Source organism: Mesoplodon bidens, assembly GCF_964165515.1.
Source record: "Mesoplodon bidens genome assembly, chromosome: 8".
NCBI classification, from domain to species: domain Eukaryota; kingdom Metazoa; phylum Chordata; class Mammalia; order Artiodactyla; family Ziphiidae; genus Mesoplodon; species Mesoplodon bidens.
The window spans coordinates 52,308,189-52,325,073 of NC_138165.1; the positions used below are offsets into that span (position 1 = coordinate 52,308,189).

At 37.5% G+C, this 16,885-nt stretch overlaps 1 protein-coding gene across 4 annotated transcripts in view; it reads left to right on the plus strand.

Annotated features, from left to right (window-relative positions):
* Positions 1–16,885, plus strand: part of ZEB2 (zinc finger E-box binding homeobox 2) — a 131,307-nt gene that overhangs the window by 108,118 nt on the left and 6,304 nt on the right. For all 4 annotated transcript variants that reach the window (XM_081241586.1, XM_081241583.1, XM_081241584.1 and 1 more), the window contains 5 exons: positions 3,170–3,358; positions 4,052–4,266; positions 6,884–6,992; positions 7,921–9,893; positions 11,274–11,454. In XM_081241586.1, the coding sequence (XP_081097712.1) occupies positions 3,170–3,358; positions 4,052–4,266; positions 6,884–6,992; positions 7,921–9,893; positions 11,274–11,454 (2,667 nt within the window). The remainder of the gene's footprint in view (positions 1–3,169; positions 3,359–4,051; positions 4,267–6,883; positions 6,993–7,920; positions 9,894–11,273; positions 11,455–16,885) is intronic.

Sequence of the window (16,885 nt, forward strand, 5' to 3'; positions counted from 1 at the left end):
TTCTTGAGTGCCTACTAATTTCTAGGCAATATATTCGATGCTCAGGCCACAAAGATGATCCTTAATGAGAGCACATGATTTGATATCTTTTGTCCCTATCACACTTGACATAGAAATCTAGTATGGCCAGATCTGATCTAGCGAGTGAATTGCTTCTCCAAATACCAATAGTGTATCTAGATGCAATTTAGTTTGCCTATCCAGAAAAATCAGAATTTTCCTCCCTTTTAAGTGGAAAGGTTATTAATGCAAATCCAACTGAATTTGCATTTGATTACATTTCTGATGGAAACATTCATATGCAAATGAAAATTCATGCAAAGATAGCCAGATAATTCAGATACTTGCTGAAATATCCAGATAAAATTAGCATGATATTAAATGTACATCCATCCATGTTTACTAGATTACACTCAGGATCTTCAAGTGGGACAGTGTTCTTGAAAAACTTAAATAAATTGTGTCTTAAACATTTGACAATGTTCAAGTAGATCTGGATTTAGAAAGTTGCTATTACCTTACTTTCTGCTGCCACAGTGCTGAAAAAGAAGTCAGTCCCTGGTCAGATCAGTCAGGTTGTTCATAAAAGGTTCATCTTGGACCCACATGTTTTGTCCCCTTTATCTTTTCTTGCGTGTAAAACAAAAGGTGACTTTTGATAGAACTGAAGTCATTTTGATGATCCAAAATGATGAACAAATATTTTGTGCAAGCTGGCAATTCCTTCATACCCCATAGTGACTTAATGGCGCAAGTTAAATGACACCATCACAATCACCACCAGTAAGTATCCTTTGGAAAACATCCATGACAACATGAACAGACCAGAGGGAAAGTGATCCTAATCAATGTCCATATTCTTCAAAGAAAAGACTTAAGCAAAATTTCAAGATATAAAATCTTAATCCACTATTCCACATTCCAAACCTACATTTGAAGGAAGTACAGATCTTGGAATCAGACCATTGCTCTTGTTAAAATTAACAGAAGTTGAAGTGGCAAAAGAGAAAAGCTTGAGATCACAGTATTCAGAGAGTTAGCACTTAGTTTAATAGTCTACAAAGTGTAATGCTCCCCAGCTTTATTTTATTTGATCCAATGTATTCATTCATATTTTCAAATCTTTTTAGAATTCCCGTGCTTCCTGGTGTGGTGAATGTCCCTTACCATCCATCAAATTCAAAAAGCCTGAACCTAAGGGAGGGTCTTAGCCTTTCCCTCCTTGGCTCACCCAATCTTTCTCCAAATCTAGCAATCTTACTTTTTAAGTATCTCTCAAATCCAGCCACTTCTTATAGTCTCCATCACCAACTCTTTAACTTTTATCTTTCACCTAATCAATGGCAAGAGACTCCTAACTGGTTTCCCAGAATCTACTTTTCTCTTCCTGCATTCCCTAGCATACTGTAGCCAGAGTTGTCATATTAAAATGCAGGTAATCTATAATTTCATCCAACCATCCTCTCTGCTTAATACCCTTCAATGGCTTCCTGTTTCTCTTAGAAGAAAACTCAAATCCTTAACAGGGCTAGCACACACTGCAGGGTCTAGTCCCTACCTTCCTCTTCACACTTGCATCATGCTGCTCCCCTTTCTCTCCACACTCTAGCAATGTCCTTTCAGATCCTGAAATGCTCCATTTTCTTTCTAGTCACCACTGCTGTACCCCAGCTTCTAAAGTTAGTTAACTTCGTGCTTCTCAGTTAAGGCTTTCCTGATCTTCTACACTCCATCAGGTCCCCGTCAGGTCCCCCTGTTACTTCTGCAATACAACCGTACAACTTTCTTTCATAACACTTATTTGAGTTTGTCATATTATATCTACTTTTTGAGACAATATCCGTTGTATTGATCATTCTCATGGCTTCCTAAAGAATGAGGCTGGATCTGTTTTTTGCTTATCAAAACAAGGCATGATGCCTATCTCATACCAGGCATTCAGTAAATACTTGTTGATTAACGGAAGGTTCCACTTTCTGTTCTTCTCATAACAGTTCATAACAGTGAAAGCCCAAAATAAAAATTGACTGGCTTGCTTGAACAACACCCTGCCACAAATTGCCAGGGAGAATTAGGATGGCAAGTACTATAATATCTTTTATGACAGAGAAGGTGAGATGAAGAATATAGTGGAATCAAGGTTAACTGTTCTCAAAAACTATGAAAGTAGGGCCCCAACATTAATTGTACTAGCAAAAGACTTTTCTTCACTTACTTCTGGTAGACAATAATGTGGCAGCCACTTTCCCAACACTGTCTTATGCATAAGTTTCTACTTAGGATGTTTAAAGCCACAACTTATTTCAGAAACATAGCTATAGTGGTTTCTAATATACAATCTTGGGACAAGAGTTGCTAAAGTTGATTTACAACTATCATTCATGTCATGGGAATAGAGTCATAATTACAAAAGTTAAAAATCATATCGAAATCACACTGCAGCATAGCCAGTTTCTTAACTCCGTCTGTTACTTTTTTATTTCTATCAGTGTGAGCTTTATTTTATTTTCAGCAGCTTTAAAATACTGAGCTAAACATTGAAATTTTAAGGAAAGATAAACTCCCACATTCCCTGATTTTTTAACAAAGTCCCATTATTATCTCTCTAGGAATATCCATCCTTTCTCATCTCTCTCGGACTGGGTAGTCCTGGTGGTCTGTGATGTTCAGAGACTGGAGGGTTAAAAGCGTATATTTAGCAACAGGATGTATACGTGGTTAGGAACATTAAGTGTAGTGGACTATAAAACATTAATTATACCTTTCTTAAAAGAAAAGGAAGTTTTATATAGACTACTAAAGTAGCTTTGAGTTCATGTTATCTCTCATGTTTATGGATCTGAGAATATAGTTGTTTTTTTTTAAATTTTCCCTGAAAAACATTAAAAAATTTCTTTGATTCTTTGTGAAGCATGCAGACTAGTATTCCAAGAGGAGGAAAATAAAATATGCTTATTTAACTTAAAGCAAAGTGTCCTCTTTTTTTGCATATATTATGAGAATAAGCATTCAATCAATAACTGGTCATCTGCAACACTTCCTACAAATAAACTAGGTATTTGTAATCTTTTTGCAAGTCTATGTGTCTTACTAACAATGATGCAGGCAGACCGAGGCTCCTAGGAAGAAGGCCCTGAAAAGACATTTCTTCTCCTTTTTACCATTTCAGTTAAGAATGCAAATTGCACATCAGACTTTGAGGAATACTTTGCCAAAAGAAAACTGGAGGAACACGATGGCCATGCAGTCAGCATCGAAGAGTACCTTCAGCGCAGTGACACAGCCATCATTTACCCAGAAGCCCCTGAGGAGCTGTCTCGCCTTGGCACGCCAGAGGCCAATGGGCAGGAAGAAAATGGTGAGGCTGTAATTCATTTTTAGCCACGACGCTGACCTCTGCAGCTGTTACAATTACAAATGCACTACATGCCTGGGTGTTTACCTTAAAATTTGAAGAACAGCTGCAGAGGCATGGAATTTCATGAGCAAAGATTAGAACTGTAATTTTAGGGTATTGTGAAATTTTTTTTGTCAGCAAATTTGTGTCATCTGTACATCCAATAAAGAACCAGAACAATTAGAGCCTATTTCTAAGAGATAAAAATATCTACATTGATTCCTATCTTTCCAAAATATTTCACTTTTGAGGAAAACAAAAAAGTTTAGAGATACTGACCCTAACCTTTGTTCTTCTTTACCGACACCTGAAAAGCTCCATCACCCCATGACTCCCTGAGTCATATGTGACTAAAGGTTTACTACGAACTGTCAGTCACCTAAAGAGAATCTCCTCATTTATCAGCTGTTTAAATTTCCCCCCAAATGCTCCAGTAATTAATTAATTTTCCAGCGCAGTGTGAGCTGATTTCGACAAGTCTGCCCTGGGTGTGCAAGGGGACTGGTGTGCGTGGAGGCCGCGTGCGCCTGTGGCACTCTCGTGGAGCAGATTGCAGTGATTCCTGTCATACCATCCCGGGCAGTCAGCCCATTAGCTGCCATTGATTTACTGACCTTTTGGCCTGCTTCTCTCCCTCTCGTCTCTCGGCTACAGACCTGCCACCTGGAACTCCAGATGCTTTTGCCCAACTGCTGACCTGCCCCTACTGCGACCGGGGCTACAAGCGCTTGACATCACTGAAGGAGCACATCAAGTACCGCCACGAGAAGAATGAAGAGAACTTTTCCTGCCCTCTGTGTAGCTACACGTTTGCCTACCGCACCCAGCTCGAGCGGCATATGGTGACGCACAAGCCAGGGACAGATCAGGTGGGGGGTTGGTTTTAAGTGATTTCTTTCTATAATAACCCCTTAGAGAAACGATATTGCTTTGATTGGCAATCATTATTAATTTTTCATGGCATTTTGAAGATGCAGATCTTTTAATGGTAATAGCTTTAATTGAGGTCTAAATGATTTTTTGATGGTCTCTTCTAATATGATTTAATAGTCTTATGTTCACGATCGAATGAGTGTGTTAATTTCTAATTTAGAAATTTTATTTGCACTTTAGTTTCATTTTTATGTTCCACAAAAAGTGACTGAAATTGTAGCATTTTAATTATACATTATTAAACATCTCAGCAATTTTAATTCCATTTTTCACCTAGTTTTGCTTAGATTTTTTTTCATATGAGATCTAAGTCATAGTAAAAGAAGTGTGCATTGTTTTCATCTGTCACATAACGTCTTCAATTACTTAGACTATTTTTACAAGCTGCTCCTAGTTTATGAAATTTCATTAAGTGTTTTAAAGAAAATCAAAAAAGCCTCTAATATATATGCATATCTATATAAAATAAACTGGATTAATACTAAAATGTTGGATATGCAATAAAAATGATCCCTTTCTGATATGCATGTTTGTTACTAAATGTTAAAATTGCTCTGCCTCTTTTGGTTTACTTGTGTTAAAAATAAAAACTCTGTCTTAAACAGCATAGCATCTTAAATCCTTAAAATGATTGAATAGGATTGATTCATAGCGTCCCTTAAATGTTTTAGCAAAACTGCTCTTTCTGTCCTCCTGGGAGAATTGACTGCAGGTTGATATTATGAGGTGTTCATATGGTAACAGAAATGGTGTGCCTTAAGTCCCAATAACTGACCCAACAGATCTGGAATCACCCGTAAACCTTGACACCATATCTGTTTTTAAAATTATCGAACAGGATATTGTCTAAAATGCTCATGTTTCTTTCTTATGGGCTTTATTTTCTTTGAATGAGGAAAATGAGAATAAGCAAACATGATCCAGCAATGGCGATGATAACTATATTATGGAATTTTACTATTTTAAGAAAACAGCTCATGTAAATCATTTCATTTATATCTGATTGAACTTGTCACCTGAATGTTTTTCCAAGTTCAGTTATAAAAACTATGCTTGCATAGTTATACTTATGTAACAGTTTCTCTCCCCTTGCTTATATGCACAAAAACTCTAGGAAAAAAAACCAAGCCTAGATATTTATCTAGCATAACTGCTTTAAATTTCACATGCAGAAGTGTGATTGTGTTGGCGCATTATGAATGGTAGCTTTGGTGTTGAAAAGTCCCCTCATTTGCTCATGGCATTTACAATTAGTAAATTAAAATGATTGTATCATATTAACAGTGGCACAACTAAAGTTTATAGTAGTCCTCTGAGGACTGTGGGGGGAGACAAAGCAGCTGTTGCTGTTTGTTTATGCAACTCAGCAACATATGAGCGCTGGTCCCTCAATGGCGCTCGGCGGGCTGGGCTCTGCTTGATCTTTGAAGGTTGCTGCTGTTTGAACAAACCTCCCTGTGTCCCATGTAACACCATCTGTCTCACTAGGAATGTGGGAAGATTCAGCACACCCTAGCAGTTGTCATACCGTTTCTGTGCTGTCTTTTTGCAAAAGGCTTTTGTGTCATTGCTGCTTGAAAAAGGCTGGCCTCCTACCTTGAGCATCCAGAGTGGATGACTGTATTTCTTTCTTTTCTTTTTTCTTTTTTTTTTTTTTCAGAATTCTAAGTCACAGTGCTTTTGTTCCCTTGTTCAAAAAGGTCAGCTGTGTTTGATTATATCTTTGCTGCTTTTAACTTGTCTTTTCAGCAAACTTTTTGTCTTTTTCATCCCTACTCCCTAGCACACTACTAAAAAGGAAAATGACAAGTCGGTGAAGTCTTTCCTACTGGCCTGTGATAAAACTGCTCAAGCAGCTCTAACCCAAGATGTTGTCTGTTACATTTGATAATGAATCAGATCTTACATGCAACATCTCAGGAAAAACAGAGTTTATATTTGCTACTAGCACAGTGAATTGGGGTATTTAAACATGCTTATCATGTAATGAAATAGTTATAGTCAAGGATTTTTAAATTTATGTGTGTGGGGCTTTTGTTCCTTCTTTAAAATTGGTATTGCTTCATTATAAGATATACTTTTACCTCAATACAGAAAATATGATCAAATGAGTTATTTGTGTGGGGAGTTTTTTTGGTAGACTATTTAGGATTTTGAGGATAATATTAATTTTTTTCCTTGACAAAACAGTTGCATTCCAATAGGGAATCTTCAGATTTTAGAATTTGCAGTAAACACAGAGAACCACAAACATCTTTGCAATGATGCTTTCTCATCTGTAACGACTCAAAGAAACATTCTGGAAAAGAGACTACAGAGATAATCCTAAAGCAAGTGTTGGATGCGCATGTGAAAGCACTTTTTTTTTTATTTGTTCCAATTTTATTGCCAACATTATCACTTTTATTGCAACTCTGAAAGACTGGGCAAATAAATAAACATGCACTCAAACCTTTTGGCCTGTCTGAAAATAGAGGCCTTTTAAAAATATTTGTAACAAATTTCCTTTGTTCCTCCTGCACAAAACTGATGTCAGCCTTCCTCCTTTTATAGCACCAAATGTTGACCCAAGGAGCAGGTAATCGCAAGTTCAAATGCACAGAGTGCGGCAAGGCCTTCAAATATAAACACCATCTGAAAGAACACCTGCGAATTCACAGTGGTGAGTAACAGAGGGGCTGGTGCTTACATTTGCATTTTGTTTCATTAGGGGCATTGTTAAAGATTGTGTCAAATTTACACAATCCTGTATGTAGTTTTTTGGATCCACCCATTTATGTCATAAGCTATGTGCACCTGCTTTGTCATCATGAGACTTATGGTACCACCAGTAGCGCTACTAATAAGAAGAGGAGTGCTTATACTTCTTGAAAATTGCAAATGCTTTGATTTATTGTGAAATCTAGAGGCTCCTTTTTGTCCTTTTAAAAACTCTTCTACAGATTAAATGTTTTGACCTGAAGAAACTCAGCTGGCAAATTCTGAAGGATATTCATTTTTGATACCCAACCTTGAAAGAAGAATGTGGGAGAATTTTGGAAAAGAGCTTTTTGTATGATAAGTGTTCCTTGATTCCTGAGAGCTGTATATTACAGAACAACAACCTACCACTGAGATTTCTTCTTTATAACTATTTTGATAGCTCTGCCAAGCATTTTATTACCAAATTGGATGCTATTCAAAGGACTAGTTGGATTGGTAGAGTCAATGGAATCTTCACAGAGTTGATTAAAGCCATGGCTACACTTCCCTTTGAATACTGTGACATCTTTATTGTGCTATTGACCACACATTAATCTGACACTCTGTTTAAATAGGAGGCCGCCGATGGCAAGACCAGATTTGGGATCTTGGCTGAAAAAGGCACAGATAGCTCTCACCTTCCACTGCTAACATCTTGAATTATGTCCTTCCAGGGTAGATAAAGCCCTGAAACAGTGATAGCCACATAATTCTAATCTAACCACCAAGAACGTAGAGGTGCCCCATTGTGTTCCTTTCCTTTGGTTGCACAGATTCTTGCCTTGGTAGACAACTGCAATAGTTACCCAATCAAAAAAATGTAACGTCAATTTTAATTGTCATTTTAGGTGAAAAACCGTACGAGTGCCCCAACTGCAAGAAACGTTTCTCCCACTCTGGTTCCTACAGTTCACACATCAGCAGCAAGAAATGTATTGGCTTAATCTCTGTAAATGGCCGGATGAGAAACAATATCAAGACGGGTTCTTCCCCTAATTCTGTTTCTTCTTCTCCTACTAATTCAGCCATTACCCAGTTAAGAAACAAATTGGAGAATGGAAAACCACTTAGTATGTCTGAACCAACAGGCTTACTTAAAATTAAAACAGAACCACTAGACTTCAATGACTATAATAAAGTTCTTATGGCCACACACGGGTTTAGTGGCACTAGTCCCTTTATGAATGGTGCCCTTGGAGCCACCAGCCCTTTAGGAGTTCATCCGTCTGCTCAGAGCCCAATGCAGCACTTAGGTGTAGGGATGGAAGCCCCTTTACTTGGATTTCACACAATGAATAGTAATTTAAGCGAGGTACAAAAGGTTCTACAGATTGTGGACAACACAGTTTCCAGGCAAAAAATGGACTGCAAGGCTGAAGAAATTTCCAAGTTGAAAGGTTATCACATGAAGGATCCATGCTCTCAACCTGAGGAACAAGGAGTTACTTCTCCTAATATTCCACCCGTAGGTCTTCCAGTAGTGAGTCATAATGGTGCCACTAAAAGTATTATTGACTACACGTTAGAAAAAGTCAATGAAGCCAAAGCTTGCCTCCAGAGCTTGACTACTGACTCAAGGAGACAGATCAGTAACATAAAGAAAGAGAAGCTACGTACTTTAATAGATTTGGTCACTGATGACAAAATGATTGAGAACCACAACATATCCACTCCATTCTCCTGCCAGTTCTGTAAAGAAAGTTTTCCTGGCCCCATTCCTTTGCATCAGCATGAACGTTACCTTTGTAAGATGAATGAAGAGATCAAGGCAGTCCTACAACCCCATGAAAACATAGTCCCCAACAAAGCCGGAGTTTTTGTTGATAATAAAGCCCTCCTCTTGTCATCTGTACTTTCTGAGAAAGGAATGACAAGCCCCATTAACCCATACAAGGACCACATGTCTGTACTTAAAGCATATTATGCTATGAACATGGAGCCCAACTCTGATGAACTGCTGAAAATTTCTATTGCTGTGGGCCTTCCTCAGGAATTTGTGAAGGAATGGTTTGAGCAACGAAAAGTCTACCAGTACTCAAATTCCAGGTCACCATCACTGGAAAGGAACTCCAAGCCGTTAGCCCCCAACAGTAATCCTCCCACAAAAGACTCTTTATTACCCAGGTCTCCCGTAAAACCTATGGACTCCATAACGTCGCCATCTATAGCAGAACTCCACAACAGTGTTACGAATTGTGATCCTCCTCTCAGGCTAACAAAACCTTCCCATTTTACCAACATTAAACCAGTTGAAAAATTGGACCACTCAAGGAGTAATACTCCTTCTCCCTTAAATCTTTCCTCCACATCTTCTAAAAACTCCCACAGTAGTTCTTACACTCCAAACAGCTTCTCTTCTGAGGAGCTCCAGGCTGAGCCTTTGGACTTGTCATTACCAAAACAGATGAAAGAACCCAAAAGTATTATAGCCACAAAGAACAAAACAAAAGTTGGCAGCATAAATTTAGACCATAACAGTGTTTCTTCGTCATCTGAAAACTCAGATGAGCCTCTGAACTTGACGTTTATCAAGAAGGAGTTTTCAAATTCAAATAATCTGGACAACAAAAGCGCTAACCCAGTGTTCGGCATGAACCCATTTAGTGCCAAACCTCTATACACAGCTCTTCCTCCACAAAGTGCATTTCCTCCTGCCACTTTCATGCCACCAGTCCAGACTAGTATCCCTGGGCTACGACCATACCCAGGACTGGATCAGATGAGCTTTCTACCACATATGGCCTATACTTACCCAACTGGAGCAGCTACTTTTGCTGATATGCAGCAAAGGAGAAAGTACCAGCGAAAACCAGGATTCCAGGTAATGAGACATATCTTTTTGCTTGAAAGAGAGGAGGTGAAAATTATATCGTTTATGTGTATGTAGGAAAAAAATCTTAGTGAAAAAATCTAGTGCCGTGTTCTCAGCAGAAATAGAAGAGTGGGTTTGAACTTGAATCTAAAACTGAGTGAGCTACACGAATAAACAGAGAAACAGTGGAACACTGTGCTACGTAAGCACTTTTGCCTTAAGAAAGATAAAGAACTTAATATTTATTTTTGAGATTTATTTGGATTGATCCATCTGCTTTCAGAATTATACATTGATATGAATATTTGGTAGGATTTACATAGATGCTAAAAGTTAACATTTATGACAGTCACATACTTTTAGAGATGCTCACAATTTGCAATAATGCATGTATAAATTTGATGTTCACTTCATTTTATAGTTTATTTGGAGGAGCATTTTAAAAATATTTTGTACATTCCACATGATTTCCTTTGTAGGTTTCAAGCTAGTAAATAATTTATGGTTTTTCAAATACAAAAGCAGGTATGTTCTAACATCATGGAGTATAATCCCTGTTTGCAAAATAGGAGCGTAAGTAGCAGTGCACCTCTGTAACAGCTGTTCCGGTATTCCAATTTACAGTACATCTGCCCTCGTTGTAAATGTATTTAAGCCTATTTAATCTCCTCTAGTATTAATTAGTGCAAACGTAGTCTAAGAAAACCGAACTGTGGGCTAGCAAATGGAAATGTATGTTATCATGCAAGTTTGCACTCCTTTGGATCAAGACAAAATAAATATCAAGAAATTTAATAATTTACTGATCCACATTCATTATTGCTCAGTGCTGAAGGCTGTTTTAACATAGATAGAACATTGATAAAAAAGTGTTATTAATATTCCTTATTTCAAATTAGAAAATTAAATATAAAAATATAGCTTGAGGCCTTTAGTTAGTAGACATACATTTAAATAGATTGCATAATAATAACATTTTGTACCTAAATATAAAATTCAGTTAAAATGGGGTTTCCACAGCTACGGATCATTCCTAAAGTTAAGCACACTGGAAAATACACAAATTCTGATGTTTAATTCTCACTCACAGATATTTCCTGATAGGAAGAAAATTCAGGAATTTGGGGGAGTTTATGTTTTTCTCACCTTCAGAGTTGACCATTTTCTATCCCTGAAAAACAGCAAGCTCTACCACCTAGGGCAGCGAAGGTTTATATCTTTGTTGAAATGTGAAGCCTCATATATTGTTTGTGGAAAGTAATAGTTTTTAAAAACTAGATCGATTCGTCGCGAGCACCTCTGAGGTTCTCCAAATGTCAGCCGATGCGAAGTTGTTTGGTACAAACACAAAGAGAAGCAACTGTGTTGAACTATGTGATTATATCACAGGGAGAATTGCTTGATGGAGCACAAGACTACATGTCAGGCCTAGATGACATGACAGACTCCGACTCCTGTCTGTCTCGAAAGAAGATCAAGAAGACAGAGAGTGGCATGTATGCATGTGACTTATGTGACAAGACATTCCAGAAAAGCAGTTCCCTTCTGCGACATAAATATGAACACACAGGTATGAGTGACTTTGACTAGCTAGTTAGAGCTTCCCGGCCTGCTGTACATTTCATAATATTTAATGAGTACACTTGTGCAACATAAGATGTAACATATGCTGATACCTTCAACAAGGAAGAAATAATGCTTTTGCCTAGCTCAGTAGGACTTTTTCGTTGCCTGTTTATTGGATCATTCATGTGTTTATCAGTGTGCTTGTCTTATATTTTTTGAGTTAGTCTTACACCAAATTCACAAATCATGTCAAAGATATATTTAAATGACCAGCGCAATGAAATGACATGACACAAGCCAGCTATTGAAAATATCTTCAAATTCTTAAGCTGTGATGAACCTGTATATGGAAAAATTTAACAATAAAAAATTCAGTCAATGCTGTATTCGTTTCATCATCGAAACATCAAGGAAGCCACGATTTGGGGGTGATTCTGTTTGGTTTTCATAAATTGGCCATGTTTTGAATAAACTAAAAGTGTTAGGACTGTGAAAGAAAAGGCATAAAGTGGATAATAGGCCAAATGAGCTACTGAAATTACTAATATTTGGAAGACTAAAATACAACTTTCTAAATTTAAATAGTTTCTTTCCAATTCATGCATTCCTCATTAGGAAGCATTGACAAGACAGCAGCCTGATTCTTCCCCATAAGGAGAGAAGTAATGGGTTAATTATTCAAAAGAAAGCTGAAATGCCATAAGGTGAAGCAATATTAGTTCCCACAATCCAAGATCTGATCTGCAACTGCGTGCTGGAGCTACGCCTGTGTTCCCTCCCTCCCCCTCCTTCCACCCTTAACCGCAGAGTAACTCAGCTTCATCCCTGTTCTTAACCCATCTCCAGCTTTTCTCCAGTAGAAATTTGGCATGCTGTACTGGCCCTAAGTGGGAAAAGAAAGAATGTAGGATCACAACCAAAATACTGATGGGCGGAAATTATAGGAAAATTCTCATTTTAACCAAGATGTCTAGTATCAAACATTTTAATATAGGGACTTCCCTGGCGGTCCAGTGATTAAGACTCCGCCCTTCCAATGCAGGGGGCGTGGGTTCGATCCCTGGTCAGGGCACTAGGATTCCACATACCTCGCAGCACAGCCAAAAAATAAAATAAAATGAGCCTTGAAAAAATGTTTTTAATATAGAGGAAAAAATTAACCTAACATTAATGCTCTTTGGGGAAAAGTAATGAAGAGGCAAAAAGAACAAGAAAAAAGAAGAAAAGGGAATGTGAATACCTCCTGTCACAGTTTGACTGTCTAAATACGTAGCACCCTTTTTAGTGACTGAAAACCATCCTTGGGAAGCCTTTGTACTGATCACTGTCCCTTATTCCTCACTGGGCATGTGAGAGAGGCAGTACAGTGACCACAGTCACCTGAGGGTCAGGGAAAGTTGGGTGAGTCCTACAACGTTAAGTGTTAAGAGTATTTGTAAAAAGAACAAGGTTGATTAATAACAGTGCTCTTATTCCAACCAACCCAGTCTTCTTTTTCTTCAATTGTCTGATACTAATTGCTATGATTTCAAAAGTTCAACTAATGATACTTTAAAGGCAACCTAATTTGAATAGCAAATCCCAATAGTTTTTACACTTGTATGATAAAATTCAATGTTTGAAACGGCACAATTTTCTTACTTTTGTCTTTTTTAAAAATTTATTTGTTTTTATTTTTGGCTGCGTTGGGTCTTTGTTGCCGTGCGCAGGCTTTCTCTGGTTGCGGCAAGCGGGGACTACTCTTCGTTGCGGTGCGCAGGCTTCTCATTGCGGTGGCTTCGCCTGTCGCGGAGCACGGTCTCTAGGCACGCAGGCTTCAGTAGTTGTGGCTCACGGGCTCTAAAGTGCAGGCTCAGTAGTTGTGGCACACACGCTTAGTTGCTCTGTGGCATGTGGGATCCTCCCGGACTAGGGCTCGAACCTGTGTCCCCTGCATTGGCAGGTGGATTCTTAACCACTCTGCCACCAGGGAACCCCCTGACATTTGTCTTGTATGATAGATATCAATAGATGTTTTCTTTATTACCAAGTCCTATTTATGTGTTATAGATTAAAGATATTTTCATAACTAAATTTACTTTAATATCTTAATCAACCTCAAATATATTTTGTATTCATTATTCAACTACAATAGGCACATCATTGAAGGCATCTTTCCCTCTCTGATTGGTTTTATTATATGACCATATGCAAACTCTACCATTTACTACATGGTGAGTGTAAAACTTTTATTTTAGTGAGGGCTGTCATACATATTGACATCCAGTCAGTATCTTTATTTTTTATAAATTAGTCCATAAACTTCAAGGTGTATAGATAGTTAAGAGACCCCAAAGTTGACAATCAATTTGAAAAATATACTGTACTAAAAAAAGATAAAATATTCTGGTCCTTTAAGATGTGAGAAGATCAGCTGCCTAGAAACATTGCCTAGCAACAAGATGCTAACCATCCAATGGTTTCTCTAAACATGTGATTAATTATCCTCCTGTTGGCTTCCCAGCTTGTCAAGTTTCCAGTGTGTTAACTTTTTGGTCTCCTGACCAAATATCTCATGACATTACTACTGTCAGTTATTAGGTTCCATCAAAGTGAAGTTCTTCATGAATTTTCTATCAGTACGATATATGTGGAAATTTAGTTCATTTTCCTTCCCTAATTGGGCCCCACAAGCCTTTTTATTTGTTTATATTAAGCATTAGTAATACTTTGAGAATGTGTTAATATGAAAATTATAAGTGAGAACAATCTTTGGGTTGATTGATTCTAAGGCTGGGAAATGAAGTTGAATGGTCATTTGATTATGTGTTGATTACGAATGTGTCATTGATAAAGTGTGTTTGTTACATCTGTCTACAATTTAACATATAGAATAGTTTAAATTCAGAAGGAAATTATGAGCTACTTATTCTCGAGATCCTGTGCTCTTTTACCTCGGTCTGTTTAATTTATTTCCTAGGCAGACACCAAAGATATAATGCTTAATTCTCCTTACCAATAGCTCATTGATCGCTTGCTTTTCCTGGGAACTGGGACTGGGACAGAGGAAGGAAACACTACATAAATGTTGATTTCAATAGGATTAATTGTCACAAACAAGGACTGTGAAATGAAAAATCTGAAACTCCTGTTAGGCACTGTAAAGCACTCACTTATATTCCACTAAAATTTAAATCTGACATTTATTGAGTACTTTCTCTATTGAGACATTGCAGTAGGTGCTCTTAAACCCACTTTATTTAGAAAAGTAATAAAAATGTTTCTACTTTTGAGTGAAGTCAGAGTTTCAAATAAATTACCAGCCAATTTTGTTTCTCAGTTATGTGGTAATATTTTTCATACCACAAACCTTTCATTTATTAACTTCAGTTATCATTCTAGCTGTCAGGTGAATCATGAATCTTGATATTAGAGAAAAAATCTTACCCTGAAAACGTTTTGACTCACTCAGTATCAGTTTGGATGTTTTTTTCTGAATCTTGTTCATGTGGAAATTTAATTCCAGGACATCTTGATTTGAATCAGGTAAACCGATCAAACAAGTTAAAAAGAGATACATGACCAAGTAAGTTCCTACTTAAATTGAATTTATTAAATGCTTACCAGTGAAATTTCTGGAGATGAGTAGAATATTTAGTGCAAGGTATAGGTCAACACTCCTGCTCGCCAGTTCTGTCCTTTGTATGACATAATAGCTGAACATTTTATTCTTTTAGGTTGTCAGTTCATAGTGTAGAATTAATGTATTTCAATATAAGCATATTATTTATTATCAAAGGAATTCCCTGAAAATCAATTGCCAGTAGCCATCAAATATCTGTATCTTAGACTGCAGGTCAGTGGGCATCCCCCAGGCATTTCTAACAGGCCTTGAACTTGTCCTTGAGAATGCTCCTTCTCTCTCGGGACGCTGCTTTGTGTTTTGTTCCTTTGGAAAAGAGAAAGCCACATCAACTGTGATGTTCATTCAAAATTATTCACACGCTGATCCACGTAGTTACCTAACTGATAGACATTTTTGTGCTCTCGAGCTGCTGAGACATTTAGGGAGGTGGTAGGACAGTTCTGCCCACGTGTGCTGTAGCAACTAAAGAACCAGGAAAGTTTTTATCTGCAATTCCTCTTCTCTCCATTCAGATTCATTTCATCCATGTACTCTGCTCCTGATACATGCATCTTGCTTACGACTTGGGAAATTATTGAACATGTATTCATAAATACAAATAAAAATATGAAACATTCATCGAGTGCTTACTATGTGCAATCCTTGTGCTAAACACTTTACCTACATTGCCTCCCTTACTCCTTATGCCCAGTCTACAAGTTAGGTCCCCAAATAATTTCCCTTTTACTGACAAAGACCCTGATCCCTGGAGAGGTTAACATGCCTGAGACTGCACAGCTGGTCATAAAAGATGGGTTTGAACCCAGGCAATCACTCTAGAACCCATCTTCCCTATCTAGCACTGCACCACCCTGCCTCTGTGAATGAACTGCCACTGTCAGAAACATCTTATCCTAGCTCCTGATAACATTTTTTTAAAGGTCCAAGTACACACAAGAGAGAACAAATTCCTATACAGCGACTTGAGATTTTTCTGGAAGGCAAAACCTGTCTTTTTCCCAAATGCACTTCTGCTTCCTTTTAAATTAGCTTCCCACCCGGTGGTCTTGTGAAATGGAAAAGCACACTATATTTCCAAACTCTTGGCACTTTATCGAAATTTTCTTCTCTGTTATCTAGTTTACTTCATTTAAAACAACTTTTCCAAAAGTTAAGGAGTGGTTCTTGTGTGGTTTGAATTACACTTTTTTTCTTCAGACTATAAACTGCCTTGAAGCAGATTACTTGAATCTCTTTATTCGCAATAGCAATGAGTAGCCACCAACAGCTACCTTTCTGATTTTTCCTCTTAAAGGTAAATCACTTCTTCCTACTCTAATGTTGTGCTTTACCATGTCTTATCACTTAACTTATATTGGACGTTACAGTAAGATAAAGATCATTGATGAAATAACATATAGCATCCTATAGCATTTTCTAAATAGTAGCATGCCCCAGAGGCATTCAATAGCATTATTAAAGATATTTGATTACTAATTGAGATTATGTATCACCATATAACTGAATACCTGAGGCGTGTAGAATCATTTCCTAATCTTAATGTCACTTAGCAAATGAAAATGATGTTGAATCTACTAATGCTGGTTTTCAATTTGCTGAAGTTCAGGTTTGTATTAGGACATATAAGCACATAGCTTCATGTATGTTATGATGAGACATACTGCTCTCCATGACACATTTCTGACTTTAATTCTGGAGCATCAGTCTGATCAAAATTTTTTTTTTTTTGTAGTTCTATTTTGGAAATAAACTTTTAAGTATGGCAGCTATGGAAGGTGTTGAAGGCATTCCAGTGCTATTTGTGGCCTGG